This window comes from Heptranchias perlo, chromosome 28 (assembly GCF_035084215.1).
Source record: "Heptranchias perlo isolate sHepPer1 chromosome 28, sHepPer1.hap1, whole genome shotgun sequence".
Lineage (NCBI taxonomy): Eukaryota > Metazoa > Chordata > Chondrichthyes > Hexanchiformes > Hexanchidae > Heptranchias > Heptranchias perlo.
This window is the reverse complement of record NC_090352.1, coordinates 40,530,673-40,548,669: the sequence shown is the minus strand read 5'-3', so window position 1 is coordinate 40,548,669 and position 17,997 is coordinate 40,530,673. Positions and strand designations below refer to the sequence as shown.

Here is a 17,997-nt window from a genome sequence, read left to right as displayed (position 1 = left end):
AGGCCCACACACAGGACTACACACACGCCCACACACACGCCCACACACAGGCCCACACACACGCCCACACACACGCCCACACACAGGCCCACACACAGGCCCACACACAGGCCCACACACAGGCCCACACACACGCCCACACACAGGCCCACACACACGCCCACACACAGGCCCACAAACACGCCCACACACAGGACTACACACACGCCCACACACAGGCCCACACACACGCCCACACACAGGCCCACACACACACCCACACACAGGCCCACACACAGGCCCACACACACGCCCACACACACGCCCACACACAGGCCCACACACAGGCCCACACACAGGCCCACACACAGGCCCACACACAGGCCCACACACAGGACTACACACAGGCCCACACACACGCCCACACACAGGCCCACACACAGGCCCACACACAGGCCCACACACAGGCCCACACACAGGCCCACACACACGCCCACACACAGGCCCACACACACGCCCACACACAGGCCCACACACAGGACTACACACACGCCCACACACACGCCCACACACAGGCCCACACACACGCCCACACACAGGCCCACACACACGCCCACACACACGCCCACACACAGGCCCACACACAGGCCCACACACAGGCCCACACACAGGCCCACACACAGGCCCACACACACGCCCACACACACGCCCACACACAGGCCCACACACACGCCCACACACAGGCCCACACACACGCCCACACACACGCCCACACACAGGCCCACACACACGCCCACACACAGGACTACACACAGGCCCACACACACGCCCACACACAGGCCCACACACACGCCCACACACAGGCCCACACACACGCCCACACACAGACCCACACACAGGCCCACACACACGCCCACACACACGCCCACACACAGGCCCACACACACGCCCACACACAGGCCCACACACACGCCCACACACAGGCCCACACACACGCCCACACACACGCCCACACACAGGCCCACACACAGGCCCACACACAGGCCCACACACAGGCCCACACACAGGCCCACACACACGCCCACACACAGGCCCACACACACGCCCACACACACGCCCACACACAGGCCCACACACAGGCCCACACACACGCCCACACACAGGCCCACACACACGCCCACACACAGGCCCACACACACGCCCACACACACGCCCACACACAGGCCCACACACAGGCCCACAAACACGCCCACACACAGGCCCACACACAGGCCCACAAACACGCCCACACACACGCCCACACACAGGCCCACACACAGGCCCACACACACGCCCACACACACGCCCACACACAGGCCCACACACACGCCCACACACAGGCCCACACACACGCCCACACACAGGCCCACACACACGCCCACACACAGGCCCACACACAGGCCCACACACACGCCCACACACAGGCCCACACACACGCCCACACACAGGCCCACACACACGCCCACACACAGGCCCACACACACGCCCACACACACGCCCACACACACGCCCACACACACGCCCACACACACGCCCACACACAGGACTACACACACGCCCACACACACAGGCCCACACACACGCCCACACACAGGCCCACACACACGCCCACACACACGCCCACACACACGCCCACACACAGGACTACACACACGCCCACACACACAGGCCCACACACACACCCACACACACGCCCACACACAGGCCCACACACAGGCCCACACACAGGCCCACACACACGCCCACACACAGGCCCACACACACGCCCACACACACGCCCACACACAGGCCCACACACACGCCCACACACAGGCCCACACACAGGCCCACAAACACGCCCACACACACGCCCACACACAGGCCCACACACACGCCCACACAAACGCCCACACACAGGCCCACACACAGGCCCACACACAGGCCCACACACACGCCCACACACAGGCCCACACACAGGCCCACACACAGGCCCACACACACGCCCACACACAGGCCCACACACAGGCCCACACACAGGCCCACACACACGCCCACACACACGCCCACACACAGGCCCACACACAGGCCCACACACAGGCCCACACACAGGCCCACAAACACGCCCACACACAGGACTACACACACGCCCACACACAGGCCCACACACACGCCCACACACACGCCCACACACACGCCCACACACAGGCCCACACACAGGCCCACACACAGGCCCACACACACGCCCACACACACGCCCACACACACGCCCACACACAGGCCCACACACACGCCCACACACACGCCCACACACAGGCCCACACACAGGCCCACACACAGGTCCACACACACGCCCACACACACGCCCACACACACGCCCACACACACGCCCACACACACGCCCACACACGCCCACACACACGCCCACAAACACGCCCACACACAGGCCCACACACACGCCCACACACAGGCCCACAAACACGCCCACACACAGGACTACACACACGCCCACACACAGGCCCACACACACGCCCACACACAGGCCCACACACACGCCCACACACAGGCCCACAAACACGCCCACACACAGGACTACACACACGCCCACACACAGGACTACACACACGCCCACACACAGGCCCACACACACGCCCACACACAGGCCCATACACATGCCCACACACACGCCCACACACAGGCCCACACACAGGCCCACACACATGCCCACACACACGCCCACACACAGGCCCACACACAGGCCCACACACAGGCCCACACACACGCCCACACACAGGCCCACACACAGGCCCACACACACGCCCACACACAGGCCCACACACAGGCCCCTCAGGGTGTAACAAGCTTTATGTCCTTTTGCACAAAACAAAAGCTGTTTTAACTAATGGGATCCTGATTTCTTGAAAGGGAGTTTAGCAAAACCGTTTCCGCGTGGCTGAAAACACAGGAGGTAAATCGTAGGAGAATGGTGAGCTGGGCTCCTCTCCCTAAGAGTGAGGCCAAGTTGGACACACAGAAACACACAGACACGCACACAGACACACAGACACGCACACAGACACACAGACACGCACACAGACACACACACAGACACGCACACAGACACACAGACACGCACACAGACACACAGACACGCACACAGACACACAGACACGCACACAGACACGCACACAGACACACACAGACACACGGACACGCACACAGACACACAGACACGCACACAGACACGCACACGCACACAGACACACAGACACGCACACAGACACACAGACACGCACACAGACACACACACAGACACACGGACACGCACACAGACACACGGACACGCACACAGACACACAGACACGCACACAGACACACGGACACAGACACACGGACACGCACACGGACACTCACACAGACACACGGATACACGGATGCTCACACAGACACACGGACATGCACACAGACAGACACGCACACAGACACATGGACACACACACGGACCCGCACACGGACACACACACACACACACACACATGGACACACAGAAAGGCTGCTCTCCCTGCTGCACTAACCATGTTTTATCGCTCTGTCAATATGGAACTGGGAATTTATACTCCTGCTTGTTTTGGCACAGAGCAGCCTGTAAACGTGACAGGGCCTCATCTCAGGCAATTACTGAATATAAAACATTCACAATCCCCTGATCCTGGAATTATTACTGAGCTCTCCGTTACACGGATGGCTGAGGGCAATAATTCATTTCGGTTTGCGTGACCTTCAGAACCTTTAGAAAACTCTGCTAATGTCCACATACATTATAATAATTCATTGTGTATTAAAGCTTTAATTGAATGAATTACTCTCGGGTAAAATCTCTGGCAGAATGACTCACCGGATATCCTTCCGTTTTTCTCTGGCACCACTTCAGGAGAGCATTCCTCTTCGATCCACCATATTGTCTGGCGAGTGAGGTCAGAGGATCTTTTCTCTCAACACTACACAAGGGAATAAGCAAACATTGACCTCAATACTGACAAATGCTCAGACCCCAGCAATACGCACACACTAATCTGCTACTGACCGTCCCAACAGGCGCTTGGTCTTGATCGATGTAAGGAGACTGTATCTACTGCCTGCCCCCGCCGCCTGTACCCTCCGACCGCACCTGCTGTCTGGACCCACTGCCTGTACCCGCCGCCTGTACCCTCCGACCGCACCTGCTGTCTGGACCCACTGCCTGTACCCTCCGACCGCACCTGCTGTCTGGACCCACTGCCTTCCCCCGCCGCCTGTACCCTCCGACCGCACCTGCTGTCTGGACCCACTGCCTGCCCCCGCCGCCTGTACCCTCCGACCGCACCTGCTGTCTGGACCCACTGCCTGCCCCCGCCGCCTGTACCCTCCGACCGCACCTGCTGTCTGGACCCACTGCCTGTACCCGCCGCCTGTACCCTCCGACCGCACCTGCTGTCTGGACCCACTGCCTGTACCCGCCGCCTGTACCCTCCGACCGCACCTGCTGTCTGGACCCACTGCCTGCCCCCGCCGCCTGTACCCTCCGACCGCACCTGCTGTCTGGACCCACTGCCTGTACCCGCCGCCTGTACCCTCCGACCGCACCTGCTGTCTGGACCCACTGCCTGCCCCCGCCGCCTGTAACCTCTGACCGCACCTGCTGTCTGGACCCACTGCCTGCCCCCGCCGCCTGTACCCTCCGACCGCACCTGCTGTCTGGACCCACTGCCTGCCCCCGCCGCCTGTACCCTCCGACCGCACCTGCTGTCTGGACCCACTGCCTGCCCCCGCCGCCTGTAACCTCTGACCGCACCTGCTGTCTGGACCCACTGCCTGCCCCCGCCGCCTGTACCCTCCGACCGCACCTGCTGTCTGGACCCACTGCCTGCCCCCGCCGCCTGTACCTGCTGCCCTTCTGTTTTTAACACCGTTACCCTCACATCAGGTCTCTCTACGTCCTGACCTGAGCTTGCTCTGCAGTCTCAGGCTGCTCGATGTAGTGCCTGGAATCTTCGAGCTGAATCCCAGGGAACTCAGGAGACCTACTGACTCTTGACTTGGACTCAGAGTCTGAGAACCATCCGATTTGAAACCATCTGCTCGCCTCTGGTAAACACCTGTGACCAAAGAGAACTGATCAGTGATGGTGAGAGTGCAAGTAGAGAAAGAAAAGCAGCAGGTCTGGAGAATATTCAGCCAGAACTCCTGAGCTTCACACTGGGAGCAACATTTTTATTGCGTTCTCTGTGCTCAGCAATAACATTGACAACCCAGAGCTTGGTGAGCACATCGAAAGGCCAAAATCTACTGGGTGGACAGAGAAAGGGTGTAGGTGACCGAACCAGTGAAATACAGAGTCACACTGACCGGGGCTACACTGTCCACTGTAATACAGAGTCACACTGACCGGGGCTACACTGTCCACTGTAATACAGAGTCACACTGACCGGAACTACACTGTCCACTGTAATACAGAGTCACACTGACCGGGGCTACACTGTCCACTGTAATACAGAGTCACACTGACCGGGGCTACACCGTCCACTGTAATACAGAGTCACACTGACCGGAACTACACTGTCCACTGTAATACAGAGTCACACTGACCGGGACTACACCGTCCACTGTAATACAGAGTCACACTGACCGGAACTACACTGTCCACTGTAATACAGAGTCACACTGACCGGGACTACACCGTCCACTGTAATACAGAGTCACACTGACCGGAACTACACTGTCCACTGTAATACAGAGTCACACTGACCGGAACTACACTGTCCACTGTAATACAGAGTCACACTGACCGGGGCTACACCGTCCACTGTAATACAGAGTCACACTGACCGGAACTACACTGTCCACTGTAATACAGAGTCACACTGACCGGAACTACACTGTCCACTGTAATACAGAGTCACACTGACCGGAACTACACTGTCCACTGTAATACAGAGTCACACTGACCGGAACTACACTGTCCACTGTAATACAGAGTCACACTGACCGGGGCTACACTGTCCACTGTAATACAGAGTCACACTGACCGGGGCTACACTGTCCACTGTAATACAGAGTCACACTGACCGGGGCTACACTGTCCACTGTAATACAGAGTCACACTGAGCGGAACAAAGAACTTTTATAGTTATATTAGGAAAAAGAGGGTGGTCAGGAGCAGTGTTGGCCCCTTAAAAACTGAAAGTGGGGATATTGTCACTGACAATGGAGAAATGGCGGACATGTTGAATAATTACTTTGCGTCAGTATTTACAGTCGAAAAAGAGGATAGCATGCCGGAAATCCCAAGAAAACTTATATTGAATCAGGGACAGGGACTCGATAAAATTAACATAAGTAAAGCAACAGTAATGAAGAAAATAATAGCACTAAAGAGTGACAAATCCCCAGGACCAGATGGTTTCCATCCCAGGGTTTTAAAGGAAGTAGGTGAGCACATTGCGGATGCCCTAACTATAATCTTTCAAAGTTCTCTAGATTCAGGAACTGTCCCTCTGGATTGGAAAATTGCACATGTCACTCCGCTTTTTAAGAAAGGAGAGAGAGGGAAACCAGGGAATTATAGACCAGTTAGCCTAACATCTGTTGTGGGGAAATTGCTGGAGTCTATAATTAAGGATAGGGTGACTGAACACCTCAAGAATTTTCAGTTAATCAGGGAGAGCCAGCATGGATTTGTGAAAGGTAGGTCGTGCCTGACAAACCTGATTGAATTTTTTGAAGAGGTGACTAAAGTAGTGGACAGGGGAATGTCAATGGATGTTATTTATATGGACTTCCAGAAGGTATTTGATAAGGTCCCACATAAGAGACTGTTAGCTAAGATAGAAGCCCATGGAATCGAGGGAAAAGTACGGACTTTGTTAGGAAGTTGGCTGAGCGAAAGGCGACAGAGAGTAGGGATAATGGGTAGGTACTCACATTGGCAGGATGTGACAAGTGGAGTCCCGCAGGGATCTGTCTTGGGGCCTCAATTATTCACAATATTTATTAACGACTTAGATGAAGGCATAGAAAGTCTCATATCTAAGTTTGCCGATGACACAAAGATTGGTGGCATTGTAAGCAGTGTAGATGAAAACATAAAATTACAAAGTGATATTGATAGATTAGGTGAATGGGCAAAACTGTGGCAAATGGAATTCAATGTAGGCAAATGTTTGGTCATCCACTTTGGATCAAAAAAGGATAGAACAGGGTACTTTCTAAATGGTAAAAAGTTAAAAACAGTGGATGTCCAAAGGGACTTAGGGGTTCAGGTACATAAATCATTGAAGTGTCATGAACAGGTGCACTGTGTGATACAGAAAATAGCACCTTCAGGGACTGTACCCCAGGGAGAGTCAGCACCTTCAGGGACTGTACCCCGGGGAGAGTCAGCACCTTCAGGGACTGTACCCCAGGGAGAGTCAGCACCTTCAGGGACTGTACCCCGGGGAGAGTCAGCACCTTCAGGGACTGTACCCCAGGGAGAGTCAGCACCTTCAGGGACTGTAGCCCAGGGAGAGTCAGCACCTTCAGGGACTGTACCCCAGGGAGAGTCAGCACCTTCAGGGACTGTACCCCAGGGAGAGTCAGCACCTTCAGGGACTGTACCCCGGGGAGAGTCAGCACCTTCAGGAACTGTACCCCAGGGAGAGTCAGCACCTTCAGGGACTGTACCCCGGGGAGAGTCAGCACCTTCAGGGACTGTACCCCAGTGAGAGTCAGCACCTTCAGGGACTGTACCCCGGGGAGAGTCGGCACCTTCAGGAACTGTACCCCAGGGAGAGTCAGCACCTTCAGGAACTGTACCCCAATGAGAGTCAGCACCTTCAGGGACTGTACCCCAGTGAGAGTCAGCACCTTCAGGAACTGTACCCCAGGGAGAGTCAGCACCTTCAGGGACTGTACCCCGGGGAGAGTCAGCACCTTCAGGGACTGTACCCCAGTGAGAGTCAGCACCTTCAGGGACTGTAGCCCAGGGAGAGTCAGCACCTTCAGGGACTGTAGCCCAGGGAGAGTCAGCACCTTCAGGGACTGTAGCCCAGGGAGAGTCAGCACCTTCAGGGACTGTACCCCGGGGAGAGTCAGCACCTTCAGGGACTGTACCCCAGGGAGAGTCAGCACCTTCAGGGACTGTACCCCAGGGAGAGTCAGCACCTTCAGGGGAATGGTTGATAAAACCTTTGGAAAAATGATTTCTGAATCCACAATAATGGTTTAATGATGGTTTGCAGACTTTGTCCTTCTGACTATTGTGGGCTGTGTGATTATGTTTGCAGCACGTTTCTGCACCTCTCGAATTGACAGGCTAATAAAGAATTCTCACTACAGTGTGACATTGTCTGGTACCTGAAATTGGGAGTTTGGATCGGATTTTCCCGAATTCGGGCCCTTTAACAGTGGGCTTAACAATACTGGAGGGTCCGGAGTGTGAGGCTCGCTGGAAAGAAAAAATAAAATGAAATTACTTTGCGGTCGGTGATCCGTTGTGGAATTCCAAAGATTCACAACCCTCTGAGCGATGAAATTTCTCCTCATCTCAGTCTGAAATGTCCGACCCCTTATCCTGAGGCTATGACCCCCCTAGTTCCAGACTCTCCAGCCAGGGGAAACAACCTCTCAGCATCTACCCTGTCAATACCCCCCCCTCAGAATCTTACATGTTTCAATGAGATCACCTCTCATTCTTCTAAACTCCAGAGAGTATCGGCCCATTCTACTCAATCTCTCCTCATAGGACAACCCTCTCATCCCAGGAAGCAATATAGAATACAGACCTCACTGTGTGATATAGAATACAGACCTCACTGTGTGATACGGAATACAGACCTCACTGTGTGATATGGAATACAGACCTCACTGTGTGATATAGAATACAGACCTCACTGTGTGATATGGAATACAGACCTCACTGTGTGATATAGAATACAGACCTCACTGTGTGATATAGAATACAGACCTCACTGTGTGATACGGAATACAGACCTCACTGTGTGATATGGAATACAGACCTCACTGTGTGATATAGAATACAGACCTCACTGTGTGATATGGAATACAGACCTCACTGTGTGATATAGAATACAGACCTCACTGTGTGATATAGAATACAGACCTCACTGTGTGATATAGAATACAGACCTCACTGTGTGATATAGAATACAGACCTCACTGTGTGATATAGAATACAGACCTCACTGTGTGATATGGAATACAGACCTCACTGTGTGATACAGAATACAGACCTCACTGTGTGATATAGAATACAGACCTCACTGTGTGATATGGAATACAGACCTCACTGTGTGATATGGAATACAGACCTCACTGTGTGATATAGAATACAGACCTCACTGTGTGATATAGAATACAGACCTCACTGTGTGATATAGAATACAGACCTCACTGTGTGATATAGAATACAGACCTCACTGTGTGATATGGAATACAGACCTCACTGTGTGATATGGAATACAGACCTCACTGTGTGATATGGAATACAGACCTCACTGTGTGATATAGAATACAGACCTCACTGTGTGATATAGAATACAGACCTCACTGTGTGATATGGAATACAGACCTCACTGTGTGATATGGAATACAGACCTCACTGTGTGATATAGAATACAGACCTCACTGTGTGATATAGAATACAGACCTCACTGTGTGATATAGAATACAGACCTCACTGTGTGATATGGAATACAGACCTCACTGTGTGATATAGAATACAGACCTCACTGTGTGATATGGAATACAGACCTCACTGTGTGATATAGAATACAGACCTCACTGTGTGATACAGAATACAGACCTCACTGTGTGATATGGAATACAGACCTCACTGTGTGATATAGAATACAGACCTCACTGTGTGATACGGAATACAGACCTCACTGTGTGATATGGAATACAGACCTCACTGTGTGATACAGAATACAGACCTCACTGTGTGATACAGAATACAGACCTCACTGTGTGATATGGAATACAGACCTCACTGTGTGATATGGAATACAGACCTCACTGTGTGATATAGAATACAGACCTCACTGTGTGATATAGAATACAGACCTCACTGTGTGATATGGAATACAGACCTCACTGTGTGATATAGAATACAGACCTCACTGTGTGATACAGAATACAGACCTCACTGTGTGATATAGAATACAGACCTCACTGTGTGATATAGAATACAGACCTCACTGTGTGATATAGAATACAGACCTCACTGTGTGATATAGAATACAGACCTCACTGTGTGATATAGAATACAGACCTCACTGTGTGATATAGAATACAGACCTCACTGTGTGATACGGAATACAGACCTCACTGTGTGATATAGAATACAGACCTCACTGTGTGATATGGAATACAGACCTCACTGTGTGATATAGAATACAGACCTCACTGTGTGATACAGAATACAGACCTCACTGTGTGATATGGAATACAGACCTCACTGTGTGATATAGAATACAGACCTCACTGTGTGATACGGAATACAGACCTCACTGTGTGATATGGAATACAGACCTCACTGTGTGATACAGAATACAGACCTCACTGTGTGATACAGAATACAGACCTCACTGTGTGATATAGAATACAGACCTCACTGTGTGATATAGAATACAGACCTCACTGTGTGATACAGAATACAGACCTCACTGTGTGATATAGAATACAGACCTCACTGTGTGATATAGAATACAGACCTCACTGTGTGATATAGAATACAGACCTCACTGTGTGATATAGAATACAGACCTCACTGTGTGATATGGAATACAGACCTCACTGTGTGATATAGAATACAGACCTCACTGTGTGATATGGAATACAGACCTCACTGTGTGATATAGAATACAGACCTCACTGTGTGATATAGAATACAGACCTCACTGTGTGATATGGAACACATATTAGTTTTCTGGATTGAAATTTCAATTCAGACATACCCCGGCCAAAGTGACCTGTAATCAACCGACCAGTTGAAAGTGAGAAGGAGAAAATGGTGCACAGGCCTATGGAGTGAGTCCCCGGCCTGGGGAGTGAGTCCCGGGCCTGGGGAGTGAGTCCCGGGCCTGGTGAGTGAGTCCCGGGCCTGGGGAGTGAGTCCCGGGCCTGCTGAGTGAGTCCCAGGCCTGGGGAGTGAGTCCCGGGCCTGGTGAGTGAGTCCCGGGCCTGGGGAGTGAGTCCCCGGCCTGGTGAGTGAGTCTCTGGCCTGGTGAGTCAGTCCCCGGCCTGGTGAGTGAATTCCAGGCCTGGTGAGTGAGTCTCTGGCCTGGTGAGTGAGTCCCGGGCCTGGTGAGTGAGTCCCGGGCCTGGTGAGTGAGTCCCCGGCCTGGTGAGTGAGTCCCAGGCCTGGGGAGTGAGTCCCGGGCCTGGTGAGTAAGTCCCCGGCCTGGTGAGTGAGTCCTCAGCCTGGGGAGTGAGTCCCCGGCCTGGTGAGTGAGTCCCAGGCCTGGGGAGTGAGTCCCAGGCCTGGTGAGTGAGTCCCGGGCCTGGGGAGTGAGTCCCAGGCCTGGGGAGTGAGTCCCAGGCCTGGTGAGTGAGTCCCGGGCCTGGTGAGTAAGTCCCCGGCCTGGTGAGTGAGTCCTCAGCCTGGGGAGTGAGTCCCGGGCCTGGTGAACGAGTCCTCGGCCTGGTGAGCGAGTCCTCGGCCTGGTGAGTCAGTGGTGACGATGGCTCCTCCTTTGTCCGCTGGTTTGATGACGATGTTGCGGTTGGTCTTGAGAGCTTTGATGGCGTTGCGTTGTGCTCGGGTGACATTCTGGACTGTCTTCCGAGTGTGGCTGATGAATCTGGCATAGACGCATTTCCTGACAGCTTGAGCATACATGTCAAGCTGAGGGCAGCGATCCTCTGGAGGAGTCCAGTGAGACTCTTTCCTCTTCGGTTGCTGTACCGCGGATCCCTCTGTCTGCTGTTCCGGATCGTTGATTGTCTCATTGGGTTCGCTGCTGAAATCTTGGGGTTTGTTGTAGAATTCCCGGAGCCTCATTCTCCTGATGAATTCCTCTGTGTCCGCCGCGAGACTAGTGGGGTCCATTTTGGTAGTGGGGCAGAAATTGAGCCCTCGGCTGAGAACTTCGATTTCGTCTGGTTGAAGGGTGTGGTCGGACAAATTGACGATAGACTTCCCTGTGGTTGCAACCGTGGTACCAGGGGAAGCTTGGTCGATGCTGGTGGTGATGCCGAGTTTCTCAAGCTTCCTGCTCTTGGTTTTCATGTAGGCAGTGTAGTTCCGTTGCCTCGTCTGTCTGGCGGTATATCGTAGCTGGTCTGCTGTGTCCTGAGTACAGGTTGAGAGTATGGACTCTATCTTGGTTTCGAGGTTGTGGCGTCTGCTGTAGAGTTGGTGTATGAGATGGTTGCGGAGTGTGCGAGAGGTACGACGGCAGAGTCTCTCAGCGTAATCCGAGTTGTATGTGGACTTGAGTGGGTTCGTGATCTGTAGTCCCTTCGGGATCTTGTCTGCTTTCTTGCAGCTCTGTAAAAACTTGATGTCTGTGTCTAAATGCGTGATCTTCTTGGATATCCTTCCCACTGTGAGCCGGCAGTTTGTGGTGTCGATGGTGACCATGATGTGGAGATGCCGGTGATGGACTGGGGTTGACAATTGTAAACAATTTTACAACACCAAGTTATAGTCCATCGTTTTTTTTTGAAATTTACAAGCTTTCGGAGGCTTCCTCCTTCCTCAGGTAAATGTCAGGAACTCCTCGAAGCCTACGCATTTATAAATCACAGAACAATACATGGTGATTACAGACAGTCTTTGCAACTGCCCGTTGCCAAGGCAATCACAGTGTTCAGACAGAGAGGTGTTACCTACAGAGCCCCCGAATATACAGTCAACAAAAAAAACAAACAGAAAAAAAAAACAAAGAGAGAGAGGCAGAAACATCCGGAAGGCAGAGAAAGCCAGCAAATGACCCGTTATATTAAAAACAGATAGATTTTGTTCGCTGGTGGGGTAACGTGTAGCGTGACATGAACCCAAGATCCCGGTTGAGGCCGTCCTCATGGGTGCGGAACTTGGCTATCAATTTCTGCTCGACGATTTTGCGTTGTCGTGTGTCTCGAAGGCCGTCTTGGAGTATGCTTACTCGAAGGTCGGTGGCTGAATGTCCCTGACTGCTGAAGTGTTCCCCGACTGGGAAGGAACCCTCCTGTCTGGTGATTGTTGTGCGGTGTCCGTTCATCCGTTGTCGCAGCGTCTGCATGGTCTCGTCAATGTACCATGCTCCGGGGCATCCTTTCCTGCAACGTATGAGGTAAACAACGTTGGTCCCGTGTTAGTCTTCTGAGGAGGTCTATGCGAATTTTCGCTGTGGCCCGTCGGAACTGTCGATCGATGAGTCGAGCGTCATATCCCGTTCTTACTAGGGCGTCTTTCAGCATCTGTAGGTGTCCATCGCGTTCCTCCTCGTCTGAGCAGACCCTGTGTATTCGCAGGGCCTGTCCATAGGGGATGGCCTCTTTGACGTGGTTAGGGTGGAAGCTGGAAAAGTGGAGCATCATGAGGTTGTCCGTGGGCTTGCGGTAGAGTGAGGTGCTGAGGTGCCAGTCTTTGATGGAGATTCGTGTGTCCAAGAAAGAAACTGATTCTGAGGAGTAGTCCATGGTGAGCTTGATGGTGGGATGGAACTTGTTGATGTTATCGTGTAGTCTCTTCAGTGATTCTTCGCCGTGGGTCCATAGAAAGAAAATGCCGTCGATGTATCTGGTGTATAGTGTTGGTTGGAGGTCCTGTGCAGTGAAGAAGCCCTGCTCGAACTTGTGCATGAAAATGTTGGCGTATTGGGGTGCGAATTTGGTCCCCATGGCTGTTCCGTGTGTTTGGGTAAAGAACTGGTTATTGAAGGTGAAGACATTGTGATCCAGGATGAAGCGGATGAGTTGTAGGATGGCGTCTGGAGATTGGCTGTTGTTGGTGTTGAGTATTGATGCTGTTGCAGCGATGCCGTCATCATGGGGGATACTGGTGTAGAGTGCCGAGACGTCCATCGTGGTGAGAAGTGTTCCAGGTTCAACTGGTCCGTGGGTGCTGAGTTTTTGTAGGAAGTCTGTAGTGTCACGACAGAAGCTGGGGGTTCCCTGTACGATGGGTTTCAGGATGCCCTCGATGTATCCAGAGAGGTTCTCACACAGGGTTCCGTTGCCTGATACGATAGGACGTCCGGGTGTGTTGGCTTTGTGTATCTTTGGGAGGCAGTAAAAGTCTCCCACGCGGGGAGTACGTGGGATGAGAGTGCGTAGGATGTTTTGAAGGTCTGGATCGAAGGTCTTGATCAGTTTGTTGAGCTGGTGGGTGTGTTCTTTGGTCAGATCTGCGGGTAACCGTCTGTAGTGTTCCTGGTTGTCCAGTTGTCGGTATGCTTCTTTGCAATAGTCTGTTCTGTTCTGTATGACGATGGCTCCTCCTTTGTCCGCTGGTTTGATGACGATGTTGCGGTTGGTCTTGAGAGAGTTGATGGCGTTGCGTTGTGCTCGGGTGACATTCTGGACTGTCTTCTGAGTGCAGCTGATGAATCTGGCATTGACGCATTTCCTGACAGCTTGAGCATACATGTCAAGCTGAGGGCAGCGACCCTCCAGAGGAGTCCAGGATGTTTCTATGTTTCTGCCTCTCGCTCTCTCTTTTTTTTTGGTTGTTTGTATATTCGGTGGCCCTGTAGGTAACACCTCTCTGTCTGAACACTTTGATTGCCTTGGCAACGGGCAGTTTGAAAGACCATCTGTAATCACCAGGTATTGTTCTGTGATTTATAAATGTGAAAGGTTCGAGGATTTCATTTCCACATTCACCTGAGGAAGGAGGAATCCTCCGAAAGCTTGTGATTTTCAAATAAAATAGTTGGACTATAACTTGGTGTTGTAAAATTGTTTACACCTGTTTATTCAGGGTGAGGGTCACTCACCGTGTAACTGTACAGAGTCCCTGTTTATTCAGGGTGAGGGTCACTCACTGTAACTGTACAGAGTCCCTGTTTATTCAGGGTGAGGGTCACTCACTGTGTAACTGTACAGAGTCCCTGTTTATTCAGGGTAAGGGTCACTCACTGTAACTGTACAGAGTCCCTGTTTATTCAGGGTGAGGGTCACTCACTGTCTAACTGTACAGAGTCCCTGTTTATTCAGGGTGAGGGTCACTCACTGTAACTGTACAGAGTCCCTGTTTATTCAGGGTGAGGGTCACTCACTGTGTAACTGTACAGAGTCCCTGTTTATTCAGGGTAAGGGTCACTCACTGTAACTGTACAGAGTCCCTGTTTATTCAGGGTGAGGGTCACTCACTGTAACTGTACAGAGTCCCTGTTTATTCAGGGTGAGGGTCACTCACTGTGTAACGGTACAGAGTCACTGTTTATTCAGGGTGAGGGTCACTCACTGTGTAACGGTACAGAGTCCCTGTTTATTCAGGGTGAGGGTCACTCACTGTGTAACTGTACAGAGTCCCTGTTTATTCAGGGTGAGGGTCACTCACTGTGTAACTGTACAGAGTCACTGTTTATTCAGGGTGAGAGTCACTCACTGTGTAACTGTACAGAGTCCCTGTTTATTCAGGGTGAGGGTCACTCACTGTGTAACTGTACAGAGTCCCTGTTTATTCAGGGTGAGGGTCACTCACTGTAACTGTACAGAGTCCCTGTTTATTCAGGGTGAGGGTCACTCACTGTAACTGTACAGAGTCCCTGTTTATTCAGGGTGAGGGTCACTCACTGTAACTGTACAGAGTCCCTGTTTATTCAGGGTGAGAGTCACTCACTGTAACTGTACAGAGTCCCTGTTTATTCAGGGTGAGGGTCACTCACTGTGTAACTGTACAGAGTCCCTGTTTATTCAGGGTGAGGGTCACTCACTGTAACTGTACAGAGTCCCTGTTTATTCAGGGTGAGGGTCACTCACTGTGTAACTGTACAGAGTCCCTGTTTATTCAGGGTGAGGATCACTCGCTGTGTAACTGTACAGAGTCCCTGTTTATTCAGGGTGAGGGTCACTCACTGTGTAACTGTACAGAGTCCCTGTTTATTCAGGGTGAGGATCACTCGCTGTGTAACTGTACAGAGTCCCTGTTTATTCAGGGTGAGGGTCACTCACTGTGTAACTGTACAGAGTCCCTGTTTATTCAGGGTGAGGGTCACTCGCTGTGTAACTGTACAGAGTCCCTGTTTATTCAGGGTGAGGGTCACTCACTGTGTAACTGTACAGAGTCCCTGTTTATTCAGGGTGAGGGTCACTCACTGTAACTGTACAGAGTCCCTGTTTATTCAGGGTGAGGGTCACTCACTGTGTAACTGTACAGAGTCCCTGTTTATTCAGGGTGAGGGTCACTCACTGTGTAACTGTACAGAGTCCCTGTTTATTCAGGGTGAGGGTCACTCACTGTGTAACTGTACAGAGTCCCTGTTTATTCAGGGTGAGGGTCACTCACTGTGTAACTGTACAGAGTCACTGTTTATTCAGGGTGAGGGTCACTCACTGTAACTGTACAGAGTCCCTGTTTATTCAGGGTGAGGGTCACTCACTGTGTAACTCTACAGAGTCACTGTTTATTCAGGGTGAGGGTCACTCACTGTGTAACTGTACAGAGTCCCTGTTTATTCAGGGTGAGGGTCACTCACTGTAACTGTACAGAGTCCCTGTTTATTCAGGGTGAGGGTCACTCACTGTGTAACTGTACAGAGTCACTGTTTATTCAGGGTGAGGGTCACTCACTGTAACTGTACAGAGTCACTGTTTATTCAGGGTGAGGGTCACTCACTGTGTAACTGTACAGGGTCGGCATACAATTCCTTCGTGGACTCTGCTCTCCTGATCTGTGGGGCTTAATCCCACAAATGGCTGTGTTCTCGACCCCTCCACTGTCTCTGATTTGTTACGCTGCTTGCCCGACATCCAGTACTGGATGAGCAAAAATTTCCTCCAACTAAATATTGGGAAAACTGAATCCATTGTCTTCAGTTCCCACTGCAAACTCCGTTCCCTCACCACCGACTCCATCTCTCTCCCTGGCCACTGTCTGAGGCTGAATCAGACTGTTCGCAACCTTCGCATCCTCTTTGACCCTGAGATGAGCTTCCGACCACATATCCGCTCCATCACCAAGACTGTCTACTACCACCTCTGTAACATCGTCTGCCTCCACCCCTGCCTCAGCTCATCTGCTGCTGAAACCCTCATCCATGCCTTTGTTACCTCCAGACTCCACTATTCCAATGCTCTCCTGCCCGGCCTCCCATCTTCCACCCTCCGTAAACTTGAGCTCATCCAAAACTCTGCTGCCCGTATCCTAACTCGCACCAAGTCCCGTTCACCCATCTCCTCCTGTGCTCGCTGACCTACATTGGCTCCTGGTCCGGAAACACCTTGATTTTAAAATTCTCATCCTTGTTTTCAAATCCTTGCTATAGTAAACATTGCGAACAGCCAACAGAGGGCAGAAATCTGACAAATTACAACTCTGCTCACTTAGTGAGTGACCCTCACCCTGAATAAACAGGGACTCTGTACAGTTCCACAGTGAGTGACTCTCACCCTGAATAAACAGGGACTCTGTACAGTTACACAGTGAGTGACCCTCACCCTGAATAAACAGGATGTGGAGATGCCGGTGATGGACTGGGGTTGACAAATGTAAAGAATCTTACAACACCAGGTTATAGTCCAACAATTTTATTTGAAAATCACAAGCTTTCGGAGATTATCTCCTTCGTCAGGTGAGTGTGGGACTCCTTGAACATTTCGCATTTATAGTCAGAGAACAAAACCTAGTGATTACAGATAATCTTTCCAACTGCCCGTTGTCAAGGCAATCAATGTGTTCAGACAGAGAGGTGTTACCCACAGGATCACCGAATACACAAACGGCCAGAACACAAGACAGAGAGAGAGAGGGAGAAACATCTGAAATGAAGGGAAATTGTAAACAATTTTGCAACACCAAGTTATAGTCCAACA

The 17,997-nt window shown here is 51.9% G+C and overlaps 1 protein-coding gene across 3 annotated transcripts in view; it reads right to left on the bottom strand.

The window, feature by feature from the left end:
* specc1 (sperm antigen with calponin homology and coiled-coil domains 1) overlaps nucleotides 1-17,997 on the bottom strand; it is a 103,392-nt gene that overhangs the window by 39,742 nt on the left and 45,653 nt on the right. For all 3 annotated transcript variants that reach the window (XM_068008582.1, XM_068008583.1, XM_068008584.1), the window contains exons 7-9: nucleotides 8,368-8,458; nucleotides 4,976-5,129; nucleotides 3,890-3,992 (exon numbers count right to left, since the gene is read on the bottom strand). In XM_068008582.1, the coding sequence (XP_067864683.1) occupies nucleotides 3,890-3,992; nucleotides 4,976-5,129; nucleotides 8,368-8,458 (348 nt within the window). The remainder of the gene's footprint in view (nucleotides 1-3,889; nucleotides 3,993-4,975; nucleotides 5,130-8,367; nucleotides 8,459-17,997) is intronic.